Here is a 14,111-nt window from a genome sequence, read left to right on the forward strand (position 1 = left end):
TACAGGTAAGTAACTTGTTCCTTGTCTGGCATGGATTCACATGCTCATGAATAAAGAATACATTGCAGTACATACATACACAACCACGGGAGGTGACAAGGCTCAACAGAAGCAATTACTCTTACCTCCTCACCAGGCTCACCTTCAAATGAAAAGGTTGTGCAGCACTGATTGGCCGACTCTGGACTCCTCCCTGAAATCCATGTTGACGCAGTAGAATTTCGTGAAGGTGTGCTTGGACCTCCACGTAGCAGCCCTGCAGATGTCCAGCAGGGGCACACCAGACAAGAACGTCATCGTAGCAGCGATCGCTTGGGTAGAATGGACTCTCGGATGGCTGGCAGCTGTCGGTTTGCCAACCGGTGACAATGAGTGAGGCAGCCGGAAAGCCACCTGGAGATGGAAGACTTGGACAAAGCCTTCCCATGTTTCACAGGACCAAAATTCACAAAAAGCTGAGAAGTCTTCCAGAAACTCTTTGTGCGGACCACATAAAACTTCGGGGCACGATCCACATCCAGAAAGTGAAAAGTCCTTTCAGCCGGCGAAAAAGGCGCCAGACAAAACACAGGCAACACCAAGGGTTAGTTGAGATGAAATTCCGATGGAACCTGGGGCATGAAGGAGGGGTGCTTGCGAAGCACCACTCATTTTATGGCAAGTCAAATAGGGGCACATACAGGACAGGGCCTGGATCTCACCCACACTCCTGGCAGAGATGATGGCCACGAGGAAAGCAGTCTTCCAAGAAAGGAACTTGAGAGGAGCTTGATGCAAAGGCTAAAACGGTGCCCCCCCATGAGCCTAGTCAGCACCACGTTGAGTTCCCAAGCTGGAGCCTTCACCGGCGAGAACTATCGGAACAGTCCTTTAAAGAACTCCTTGACTAGCCCGTGTTACCAAAGAGAAGACCGTTGCGGAGACCGGAAGTAGCGGGAGATAGCCGCCAGATGCACCTTGATGGAGGCGTGCGCCAGCCCCGCCTTCGCCGACGACAACAAGTACGGAAGGACATTGGGGCCGTGACCCTCAGAGGGTTAATCTTCTGTGGCCGGCACCAAGTCGCAAAACGTTTCCGTTTGTGCCCGTAGCATTGAAGAGTCGATGACAGCCTAGCCCTGGCAAGGACCTCCCTGCAGTCTGCTGGCAGCTCGTAACCACCAAACTCTAATGCTGCAAGAGCCAGGCCTTCAGGTTCAGCGATCCTGGGTCCTGGTGCAGGATTGCGCTTCCTTCCCTGGCAACCAGATTCGCTACCACTGGTAGCTTGACTGCCGGTGACGCTGACATGCGGAGAAGGTCCGGGTACCAGATCAACCTCGGCCACGCTGGTGTGACGAGGACCATCCTGCACCAACACTGTCTGAGTTGATTGATGACTCGTAGTAGTAGAGGCAACCAAGGGAATGTGTACAGGAACAGGCCTTCCCACAGGAAGGAGAATGCGTCCCCCACGCTCCCCGGCTGGGGGAACCTGCTGGCAAACCTCTGGCACTTGGTGGTCGTCGTCCACACAAACAGCTCGATCTGAGGTCTGCCCCACCTGCAGAAGAGGCTGTCCACTTGATCTTGCTGAGCGCAGCTCCCTGCTGAGAGTCGGCAACAGTGTTCTTTACTCCCACCAGGTGAAATGGAACGAGAAACATCCCCTGGGTGATAGTCCAGTGCCACATTTCCTGCACCTCTCTGGAGAGCATTGGGGACCTAGTGCCTCCCTACTTTCAGAGGTAAAACAATGTGGTGGTATTGTCCGTGAAGACCCTCACCACTTTGCTCTTGAGGGACAGAAGGAATGACTTGAGGGCCCAAAACACTGCCCGCAGTGCCAGGACGTTGATGTGTAGCTCCTTCTCCTCCGGCAGCCACATGCCTCTGGCGTGGAGACAACCGGTGTGGGCTCCCCAGCCCTCCAGGGAATTGTCCGTTATGATCATTTCCTGGTGCGGAGGACTCTGGAAATCTGCGCCCCCAGCGATGTTCAAGCGCACACCCCACCATTTCATCGGTCAATGGAATTCCTCGTCGAGCGGAATCCTGTCTTTAAGCTTCCGGACACCTGGATCCAAGGGGCATCCAGGAATTCCTGGAGTGGTCGCATTCGCAACCTGCACAGCCTGATCAGGGTGATGCACGACTACATCATGCCGAGCAGCGAATTGATGGTCCTTACCGTGGCGATCTTCAATGCCAACAGCCGTTGCACCTTGCCCAAAATGGCAGCTATCCTACTAGGGGGCCACAGGCAGGAATCCGTGTTGAGTCTGGCCCACTGGAACATAGCGCCCTATGATGGAGTCAAGCAGGACTTTGCATAGTTCACCGAGAACCCCACATCCGTCAGCAGCCGGACAGTCCACTCCATGGGATCGACGGCGATGTCCTTTGACTTTGACAAGCCAGTCGTCGAGGTATGGGTACATATATATTCCTTTGTAGGCGCAGATGGGCCGCCACTGGAGCCAGGCACTAAAGACTCTGGGCGCCGACTTTAGTTCTAAGGGAAGAGCCTTGAACTGGTTTTTCTTCCCCCTCTACGACGAAGCGCAGTAACTTGCAATGTTTTTCGTGAATGGGGACGTGGAAGTAAGCGTCCTCTAGATCCAATGACGACAGGAAGTCACCCTCCTCCAGTTGGCCGAGCATGTATTGCAAAGTGACCATCTTGAATTTGTGGGACTTGATGTACTTGTGGAGTCGCCATAGATAGAGAATGGGCCTCCATCCCCCGGTCTTCTTTCTTACTATAAAGTATCTGAAGTAAACTCTGGAGCCCCGGAGTCGATTCGGAACCAGCTCTATCGCCCCTTTTTTTTTTTAGCATGGCCCGGACCTCCAGCAGCAGCTGAGGGATGTGTTGTTCCTGCCGGGCCACCAGTGGAATTCGTGGACACTTCGCTGAAACTCCAAAGTGTGCCCATGCACGAGAGCGTCCAGCATCAATCGATCGGTGGAAATGTTTTCCCACACGCTGACGAAGTTCGCTAGCCGGCCTCCCACTGGGGTGCAAGGGTGGGGACCCGACGTCTTTGCCTGTTCAGTCCTGCTTGGAGGCCGCCACGCTGCCTTGGGAGCGTTGACGACGGCAGCGGCCACCTCCAAAGGCCAAGGAACAACCCCTGTAGGCTTCCTGGGTCGAAGAACAGGAGGGCTGGTGGTAAGAGGACGATCCTCTGCCAAAAACTCTTCGAAGATCTGCCCAACTTCCCTCCTGAGGATCGAAAGGACGGACAGTGATGTTGCAGCATGCCCAGGGCACAGGCTGTCTGTGTTGGTCTTGATGGCCTGAGGAGATTAATCGAGGGCCTTTCCGAAGAGATTGTCCCCATCGAACGGCATGTTGAGGACGCAAGTCTGAATCTCTTGCCTAAAGTTGGTGGCCTTCAGCCAGCCACGACGATGGAGGCAAACTCTGTTGCCCATTTGGCGGAACCCTGTGTCCGCAATGTTCAGGTCCACCGTGATGGCGTGGTCTGACGTCACCTCGCCCTCCTGGAGAATCTCTACTGCCTCGACCCGTTTGTCTTCAGGGAGGAAGTCCAGTATCAGAGGCATCTTGTACCATAACTCCCGGTCGTACCTGGCCAGGATGGCTAAAGCGCTGGCCGCCTTCACAGTCGTCGCTGCTGAGTATATAGCCTTCCTACCCACGGCGTACAACTTCTTCCCCTCGTTGTCTGGGGGAAAGGAGGCTGATGATGACTGGTTAGGTGACTTCTGTGCAGCCGCCGAGACCACTGCATCTGGAGATAGCTGTGACCGCAGACTCCGGAACCTGGTGTTACGGAGAATTCTCATAAATGTGCTAATCCCCCCCCGTAGAGACCCCCAGCAACTTTGCTGGATTTTGAGGACTAGATTTTGTTACCTGGAAAAGTGTGAGCCTTTTTTCCTACTCTCATGTATTTTGGTGTGCGTTTTACTCTTGTGTCCTTTGATTATGGAGATAACTCCATAGTCATCTTTTCATGTGTGTTACACAGCACCCTCAGTGCAATGACAGGGATGTCTTTTAGACTGCTCAAAGGTTTAAATACCTTCTCTGGGATAACCTACTGTTTCCCAGAGAATGTAAAGTTAAATTGACTTTACTAGTCTTTTTAAATTCCTAGACCCAGCACACACTATCTTCCTATAGAGTGCTGAGGGGTTTCATAATATCCCCTGTGTCTAGAAACTCATGTAGCAGTCACATGCTACCCTTTTCTATCGAAATGGCTGGTGGCAGTGGTTTTACAACGAACTAGCATGATTTTTCCCGACCGCGAACACCGGTAGCTAAAAATCGCGGAAGCCATGTTTTTCAAGATGGTGCCTTAAGCCCCTTTGTTTAAACAGGTCCCGGGTTCTTTTTTCGCCATTTCTTTTTGGCAAGGTCCTTCCAGTGTTTGTCTCTGCGCGCCAAACAAGGTTTGGTCCCTTTGTTTCTATCGCTTTGGTGGGCTTCAGGACTGAAGACCCCCTCTGGCGTCTGAGTGTCTGGGGTGGCCAGGAAGTGAGGGAGGGAAGTGCCCGAAACTCCCTGTGCTTAGTCTCCTAGGAGACCGAAATGCACTCTGGTGTGATTGGCTGGCTGACTGTCCGGTAAGGACAGCCACCCTGCTGGGTGAGTGACAGCTAGGCTGGAATAAAATTTGGAAAATTGTTTAAAAGGCGAGTCTCTTGGATTGGAAAGCAGTGTCGACCACTGGAATGAAAGAACCGAAGACGAGCTGGATGAGTATGGCTGCTGCAACTCCTGGACCGTTGGTTTGCCCGGTGAAGCCCTGCTGTAGGTCTATATTGCCAAGTTCATCTCGACAGAGAAACCCCTTCAGGGACCACTTCTTCCTTTGCATTGGTGGGACCAATCAACTTGTGAGCCACCTGGATACCATTCTCGGAGCTGGTTAGGATTAACCAGGAGGGGGAAGACACCAGCTTGTGTGCTTGACTACAGCTACTCGAAACGAAGGTCTTCCATTTTGCCTGCTTGTTTGACCCGTCCCCGCGCAGTGCAGGAGTCCCCCGACGTCCTCCCTCTTGTGCCACGACTGAGGCTCGGGAACAGTGAGATCTGCAGCAACTGCCAGGAACCTACGCCTTCAGCTGCATCTTTTTCTTCATATTAAGGTACTGTGACAACCTGATGGAGAGAACTTACCTCTCGCGGTGAAAGTTTGTGAAACTTTCCCAATTTACAGGCCTAATCAGCTTGGGACCGAACATACGATTCTTTTCCGTACAAACTACTTCTGAGAACTTTGGCAAAGACTTTACCGTTTACTACAAAAACTGCTCTTTCCTATCCAAGACACTAGTCCATTGACTTTGGCCTAGGCCTATTGAACTGAATCGAGTCCTTTAATGAACTGAAACTATTTGCACTGCCTACAAAGGTATTTGTGATCTATTCTACTAACTTATGCCTTTGTCCTCCTATTTAAAGTGACTGAAATGCCATTTTGCTCCTTTTTCAGGGGAGCCTAATTTACTTAGAAACTTATTTGTTTGGTACTAAAGTGTATTTGTGTATGATATTAAGTTTCCTCCTTCTAGTGAATGTTTTCTAAATGACTGTGTAATAAATTAATAAGTGTTTTACCAAGAAACCTTGAGAGTAAGTGTCTACTTGAACCAGTAAGATTGTAAGACCTCGGTGTAAACTCTTTTACTGCTCATATTCCCTCTTGAGATGAGCCTGGCTGCTCAGCTCGCTACCACAAACTGTGTAGTGCAGACTTATACCAAAGGTTGGTTTTGCTTACACCTGTAGTACTAATTGTATGTGGTGTTCCCAGAGGGTACTGTATGCAATTCTGCCTAACACATGGTATTTCTTCTCAAGCCGATCTCTTTTTTCGGGGCTGAGGCGGGGATTGTTCAGCAGCGCCAGACCCTCATCCCAGACCTCATGTAGGAGGGGCACCGCCAGAATGGTCTTTCTTTTGCGCCTCCCGACGTTTATAAAGAAAGCCCTCCTTCTTTGTCTCCTCTGGCTTGAGTTGGAAAAGAGTCCGACCCACGGTGATCTCTGAGTGAAAGGAACCCACTTCGCCCAGGGAAGAAGCCCTTGGAGGTGGAGAAATGCTGCCATCTGTGTCCGTCGTACCATGTCTGTCCCCGTGGCCCGGGGGTGGGGGGGGAGGGTTGGTTCAGCAATAGCGGCTGGAGGAGGCATAGGGTGCCTCTTCCTTTTCTTCGCTGGTGGTGGCCGGGGTGTCATCGCCGGTGGTGGCGGTATCCTCTTCTGTATCTCTGACACCAGAGTGTGGAGGATCGAAATAATGGCATGCAACAGATCTCTGGGCGGTGCCTGGCGAGAAGGGTCTCTGGGCTCATTGCCTATGCCATCGTCTCTGCTGACGTCCTAGTCGTCGCCATCGTCCTCACCGCCGCCACCTCCGGTGGCAACTACCTCCTCGACGTTCCCATTGTCGTCATACTCAGCCTCTTCCGGGATGGTGTGGACGGAACTCCAGTCCTCCACGTCGGAAGAAGAAATATCTGTGCCATGGAGTTCTTCTAGCCCCCCCAGCCCCCTTTTAGGATCCTGAGGGGTTGTCTCGGGCTAAGGAAGGGCATCCTCTTTTCAGGGGTCTTTTCGCTAGTTTGGCCGAAGCCTCCAGCCTGGGATGAAGAGCAACCCTGGCCGCTGCAGGGATACCCTGGACCGGGTCAGTTCCTTTCACCTTCGAAAGGGCGGCCGCCACCAGCTCAATAGACGAGGACGTTTTAGCCTGCATCACATGAGCCTTCACAGGCAGGTCGGACACCTTGTCCTGTTTGGCCTTCTCCGGTTTCTCCCACAGCTTCCCCGGGGTAGCCAACTTTCTCTTCGATGAAGAACTGGAGCGATGGCTGGAGACTGAGGCCGCTGGAGATGAAAAGCACAACCTGGCCGTCATGGGACCCGCTTGCGCGGCGACCATGAGGGAACCAGACTGGCGATGCTTGACCTGGTCTTGAGCCCCCATGGATGGAGCGCCCTCAAAGGACATCGAAGCCCACTCTGGCTGGATCCGGAAGAGGCATGCCCCTGTGAACCACGCGGGCATGGGCCTTGACTTTGAGCCACACCGCCAGTCTGATGTGCCCATCCTTCATAGTGTGCTTGGTAAAGCCAACACACAGATCTCACAATCTTCTTCCGTATGTGACGAATGAAGACAATAAAGACACTGGGAATGCTTGTCCTCCATGAAAACATTTCGCAAACCGCAGCCAGTGCAGAGCTTGAAGAGGGAGGCTCCGTCCTTCTCCTCTGACATGGTGCGGTGTAGCCCCGATGGCCTCCTGAAGCTTCGAAGAAGAAACACTCGACGGTACCGCCCTTGAGGGGCGAAGAAAGATGCCAACAAACAGATCCCAGTTAGTCGGATATAGAAACGATCGAGCACACGGGCACGATCGAACAAAAATAGGATTTTACAAGCATAAAAGCGTGAAAACGCAGAAAAGCTCTAAGAGCGAAACACGAGGACTCCCAACATTTGGACGTTCTTTAAAAATCTGAAGATGGCTGCCAGAGGAGGGGATTAGGGAGAGGGCAGTCATTGGCTGGGGCAATATGACCCAGAGCTCAGTGATTAGTTTATAGGAGAAAGACAGTTTGTAAACTAAAGTGAAACTGTTTTTTCTTTTACCGAGGATTGTCGGCCTGACAACAGGGAATATTTATGAGCATGTGAATCCATGCCAGACCCCATGCTGGAGAAAAGTAGCAAGATAGTGACTTAACTCCCTGGAAAAGGGCATGCAGAACAGAAAAGGCGACCCCCTTCAACCTTGGTGGGGGAGTGGTAGGGGGTTGTGCTCTAGTGAGGGGGAAGATAGCGCTGTAAGCCCAGAAGAGGGGTATGTTACAGTGAAGATGCCTCAATGCCTCTGGGCTGTAAGTGCACTATACAAATGAAAATAAATAAGAGAAAGTGTGACTTTAATCACCAGGTTAGAAAATGTGTAACAGGGGGGGAGCCCCTTGGCCCTGGAAAAGAGGACTCCCAAGAAGAGGAGGTATTTTGGGACACCTGGCAAATGGAGGAAGCCCTAAAATCCCTAGAGATACAAAGAGGGCTTGTGGTACCCAGAAGAAAGGATGAACTGAGTTCTATAAGTCACTAAGCAGAAACTTTCCTGTCTGGAACTTTCTGTATGCATTTTTATTTGATGTCCTTCACTGTGTCTCATTAGGCTCTTGCCACTCGCCAGCTCCCCAGCCTGCAGGGAGTACCTTTGGCCTGTTGAGTGTACGCATCTGCTTCTTCAGTGCCCCCTCTGCGCATCCCCTCTCACTAGGGTCGGGTAGGAGCCCAGGCCTCCCCATCTCGGATACCTACATCAGTGCTTCCTCCAGACAGACTCTCACTGACATCCTCTTTGTCATTCCGTCTCCAGGCCTTTGGACCCCTCATATGGTCTCTGTTCTCTCTCTCCTTTCTCCTCCTCTCCCATGAATGGTGGCAATCGCTGGGAGGTCCTCTCTGCCTCCTTCCACTCCTCCAAGATGCTCATTAATGTCTATGTGAATGGCACAGTCTTGGTCCAGGGCACTCCGCTTAATCTCCTCCTTTTTCGATAGGCATCTCATCAACTTTATTCCTTCTCCTGCTACTCCTGTTAGAACATATCTGGCTCCTCCACCAGCTCGTTCTTCCACCACCTCTCTAGCACCCTCCTCCTCCTCTTCTCTGCTGACTACGCCACCTCCTACCATCTCTGTCCACTCTCTGGCCCCTCTATCAATTTCATGGGGCATACCTCTAGTCTGTAGCCGACCACAGAAGTCTTTCAAATGTGGAAACCTGCTCCACATCGCTACTCTCACTCTGCTGTCAAACACTCCTCTGACATCTGCCACCACCTTGAAGAACTTGACCTGGATGTCCTCGCTCTCACTGATACACGGTTCATGGCCAGTTTTGACACTCTCCTCCTTGATGGCTACAAGATCCTCTCCAAACCCAGAACCAACCGTTCCGGAGGTGGAGCAGCTCTGATCTTTCCGGAGTGGGTACCTGCTTTGGTCATTCCTATGCAGACCTTCTCCTTTGAATGTCTGGTCTGCAGGCTCTCCATCTTTCCTGGCCTCTCTCTGACTGTGGTCACCATCTACAGGCCATCTAGCCAGGGCGCCCTCTTCCTCTCAGTAAGCTGACCTCTCCTCTTCTCTCCTTGTCTCTACATCTCATCTTCTCCTCCTCAGAGACCTCAACATTCACCTGGATACTTCTAATCCCTCCTCTGGACACTTTCGCAACCTCTGAAACACACTCTCCATTCTACCCTCTGGTCCGACGCACTCTGCTGGACACACCTTGGATGTTCTCATCTCCTCAGACATCCCACTCTCTAACCCTCTCACCACTCCACTCCTCTTGGACTGACCACTTTCTGCTCTCCTCACTTGAAACTCTGTCCCTCAGGGAATGCCTTCCCCAGCACTGCCACCTACCTTCTCGTTCATTCGACCCATAAAGCGAGTGCCAGTGGATGCCTTTGCCTGTACTTTCTCTGCTTCTCCTACTCGTGCGAGTGACTCGCACACTGACACAACCCTCTGTAACCTGCATCTTTCTATCGCTGACACACTGGACATCCTTGCCCCTGTCATGAGAATCCGTCTGAAGCCTACCTCCAAGTGCAACTCTATGACTCCGACAACGCCGCCCTGAAACGCAGGTGCAGGGTGGCTGAGAGGAAGTGGAGGGCTTCGGGCGCATCCTCTGAAGGCCTGCCACCTGCTCCAAAAGCAATACAGACTTCTCTGTCCTTTCCAAGAAGAGAATCCTCAGCCAAGCCTGCGTCTCTCTGCGGCCTGTAACAACACGGCCAAACTCTTTAAAATCTGTAAGGAGCTGGCTAATCCTTCTGCAATCTCCTCCTCTCCTGTTCCCTCCTAGGTCCTCTGTATGGCCCTGGCTTCTCACTTCACCACTAAAACTCAGGACATTCTGTCGTTGCACTCCTCCTCTCCCTCTGCTTCTCTCAGGCCACCTCTCCCTCTCCTTTCTCCTCCCTCTCTCTGATAACCCCCAACGATGTTTCTAGACAAGCCCGATCTATGAACGTGTCACCCAAACAGTTGTTCCCCTGCTGCTCCAGCCTTGGCCGATTTCTGCCATCACTCTTTCTTCAGCAGATATTTCCCCTCTCTCCTCACGCACTCCCTTGCGCACTCCTTCTGCCGATCCTACCTGCCTGGCAAAGTATCACCCAATCCCCATCACTCCTTTTCCTGGGCAAACTCCTGGAAAATCTGCCCATCTCCCAGCTTACTCTCCATACTGAATCTGTTGGTTGTCTCCACGACCATCAGTCTGGCTTCAGAGCAGACAGAGGCATGGAAACTGCGGTCCTGAACACCCCTGAAGATCTGCGCTCTAATCTTGACTCCAGCCTTCCTTCTGTCATCATCCTCCTTGATCTTTCCCCTGCTTTCAACACAGTCAATCACGCCATCCTGATCAATCGACCCTCGTGAGAACCTGGGCATTACGGATCTGGCCCGGGAGTGGTTGACCTCCTTATTCCTGGACAGACCTGCAAAAGGTCCAACTTGAGTCCATTCTCTCCACCATCTCTCGCTACACATGTGGTGTTCCCCAGGGCTCTACCCTCCCACCCGGGTTCTTCAATGTCTACTTGGACCCTTTGGCCCACCTGATCGCTACCTTCTCCTCCAACTTTCAGTTTTATGCGGATGACACTCCGCACTCCTTCAGGCTCCCCTCAGCCTCCTCTCCGCTCTCGCTCATTCCTGACTGTCTATCCGCGATTCAGGATTGGTGCACCTCCAACAATTTCTGCCTTAATGCCAGTAAGACGAAGATCCTTCTCATTGAGGCTCCTGCTGCTGCTTTCCCTCTCTCACTCTGGCCGGCCTCCTTGGGCCCTCATACTACGCCTTCCTATGAGGCAAAAAACCTTGGTGTCATCTTCGACTCCACTCTCTCCTTCTCTCCTCACATAACGGACATTGCCAAGAAGGCCCACTACCAGCTGAAACCTCCTTAGAGAAATAATTACTTTTCTCAATTTCCTGCAGCAGCTCACTGTCTGCAGAGCCCTGGTTCTCTGTAAGGCTGGACTGCTTCAACAGCCTCTTTATCAAGTCTTCCTTCCTGTACTCTGAGCACTCTGTAACTAATCCAGAAAAGGACTGCGAGACTTATCCATGGCATCAAGCCCAGGGACTATCTCTCCAGCCCAGAAATCTCTCCACTGGCTCCCGGTGGCTGCAAGGATGAAGTTCAAGACCCTCTGCATCGTCCACAAGGCTTTCTGGGCCGGGGCCCACACTACATCCAACTCTTTTCTAAATTATCTTCTATGTCGAGCCCCTCGCTCAGCTACCTCCAACTCGCTGAGGGTCAGATGCTTCTCCAGGTAGCGAGTGGGTGTAGATCTATCCTCTGCAGGTGCCTCCCTCTGGAACGGCCTAACTGCCCCTCTCAAAATTGAGCCGGATCACCTAAAGTTCTGAAGCAGCTCAAGACCTTCCTTTTCTCCTCCGCTTTCTCTCTCTCCCTCGCTGACCTACCTTTCTGCTACGACTGGCTGCTTGGCTACCCTCAGAGTCTCACTAGGTACCAGGCTCCCCCATGATCTGTCGCCCCTGCACTGCCTCTGGGCCTACCACGCTTTTAGGGGGCTGTAACCCTTAGAGTCTCCTGCCTCTTTGAATTTACTCAGGGCTGTGCTGCCCTGGCAGCACTTACTCAGAGCAATGCTGCCCTGATTGCACGCTCCCCCTTCCCTCTCGCTGGCACTGGCTGCACACTTACTCAGAGCTATGCCGCCCATTTGCACTCCCTTCGTCCCCTCGCACAATCTGAATGACACAAGCCCTAGTAAGATAGTTTGTCTGGTCCTTGTCTTGTCGTGCCTTTAAAGACTTGTGTACAAGCGCGTTATAAAGGACTTACACCATGTAGCATATATAATCCTGCTTTCAAAGACGATTCCCAAGTACCTTTATGCTACAGCCATTCTGAAACAATCTCCAAGCAATAGTCTTTTTACATTGGTTAATAAAAACCTTTCATTTTCTTTCTGTGTCAGTAGTTGGGTCTTCTCTCGGCCATGTGATGTGACATACCCTATAAATCCATTCAGTAGTGGCAAACAGTTGAATACCGAAACAACTGCAGGCACTCTAAAATGTCAGAAGCATCATTATAGAATTAAAAAGAACTCTGTGATAAATACTAGTCAGTTACTTTCAACAATTTCAAAATGTTAAAAACAGAAACCAAAATGTAAAGGACTGAACTAAAACTCATAGCAAAATAAATGTGCAAGATCCAACACTTACTTGGTAAACTTGTGTTGGACAGAACGCTCGACAAGTTTAAGAATGGGTTGGTGCTAAGTCTGTAATCTTTTGGTGGTTCTCCGAGTAGCGAACCCTGAAAAAAAGAGCAGAAATTGCTAAGTTTGGTTTTCCTTGTTAACTGTAAATCTGAAATTAAACAAAATTGGATGTGGGTATGAAACCAATATTCAAAACTAAATGTACAAGTGTTGTGCAAATGTTGTGCAATGAAACGGCACAACAAAGTTTCTAACTTTACCTGCGTGCCCTCTCGACGCTGCTGAAGACATACACCTCACATGCTGAATATATTGCTATAATTCACGTATCATTTCCTGAAGATGATTTTTTACATTTGTTTTAATAATTTGTTAATTTCATGATTACCTAAAGAAAAATTGAGGCATTCATTCATATTATTGTTACCAAACAAACATTGGAGTCGACTGGCGTTCAAAGGGATCCTCATAAAATCTAACTGGCTATGCTTTGTGCAGTTATGAAAGGAAACCTTACTTACCACAGCGACTACTGTACCTCAAATGAAACAAGACCAGAGACATTTTCAAAGCAAAAATGTGGGCTTAACCTTTTATTTACATGCGTGCGCAGGCATGACCACGGCTCCACTACCTCTGCCCTCCTGCACCGAACCCCAACCCCGCCCGTTTGCACATCCAACGTTATCTTGCTAACTCAACTAGTCATATTAGTTGGGTGGAGGGACATATGGAGGAATGGGGTTTTCTGGGCTAGAAGTACAATAACCTGTGGCAGAACTTCGGAAAGCCCACCTTCGGTGAACAGGGTTACACTTCTTATGTTTGGCCTGAAATACCCAAAGGTTTGCTAGCAATGGATGAGCAGCCAGGTTTATTCTATAGATGCAGGAGGGCTTTAGTAGAAGCACCTTAGTACAAGAAAACATGTATACGCTGCAGAGTTATATGAAAAAAATAGGTTTTAATTATATACATTAAGACACTTGGCTATACCTACAAGTTCAGGTAAGTAGAAAACATATTCACAGTAAGAGTACGTACAGTATTCTTAGAACTGATAAACCATAGACATTCACAGGTAAGTAAAAACAAAAGGGGGTGAGGCGCACACTCCAAGTCCTGGCCAATATACTACCTGAAAAAATTGAAAAAGAATAACTGGGTTAAATCCCAAAAGTGTCCAATGATTCACAGGGTTAGATCCCAATTGCTGCCAAAATGTTCACAGGGTTGGATCCCTTCTGATGCATTTGTACTGCTGTTCTCCTCCTCCTAGTACTTTCGTGTCACCAAAACTCTCCAGTGAGGCTGTGTTGCCTTGCTTTTCAGGTGAATCCAATATAATTGCTTTAGCAGTCTCTAAGGATTATGGCAGCTGTAGTGAACACATTTATTCAATTCAGGTGACCAAGGAAAGATTCTCTCCCCCCCCCCCCAGGAGCACACATCTTACCCTTGGAAGGGGGAGGGGGGGGAAAGCCATAACTATGGTTCTCCACGGTGGGGCAAAATAACCCCGGTGCTGCAGCCTCTGGAGTCCGGATCTCCGCTGATTACATGAAAAAACAAAAAGGGGGTGAGGCGCGCACTCCAAGTCCTGGCCAATATACTACCTGAAAAAATTGAAAAAGAATAACTGGGTTACATCCCAGGCAACAATTGGGATCTAACCCAGTGAATTGGACACTTTTGGGATTTAACCCAGTTCTTTTCTTTTCTTTCTTCAGGTAGTATATTGGCCAGGAATTGGAGTGCGCGCCTCACCCCCTTTTGTTTCTACATGTAATCTGTGGAGATCCGGACTCCAGAGGCTGCAG

The 14,111-nt window shown here is 50.4% G+C and overlaps 1 protein-coding gene across 4 annotated transcripts in view; it reads right to left on the reverse strand.

Moving 5' to 3' along the window:
• Window positions 1–14,111, reverse strand: part of RAVER2 (ribonucleoprotein, PTB binding 2) — a 1,138,299-nt gene that overhangs the window by 308,080 nt on the left and 816,108 nt on the right. For all 4 annotated transcript variants that reach the window (XM_069641987.1, XM_069641988.1, XM_069641990.1 and 1 more), the window contains exon 10: window positions 12,293–12,386. In XM_069641987.1, coding sequence (XP_069498088.1) covers window positions 12,293–12,386 — 94 coding nt within the window. The remainder of the gene's footprint in view (window positions 1–12,292; window positions 12,387–14,111) is intronic.

Source organism: Ambystoma mexicanum, chromosome 1q (genome assembly GCF_040938575.1).
Source record: "Ambystoma mexicanum isolate Mex_15411 chromosome 1q, UKY_AmexF1_1, whole genome shotgun sequence".
In the NCBI taxonomy this organism is placed as follows: Eukaryota; Metazoa; Chordata; class Amphibia; order Caudata; family Ambystomatidae; genus Ambystoma; species Ambystoma mexicanum.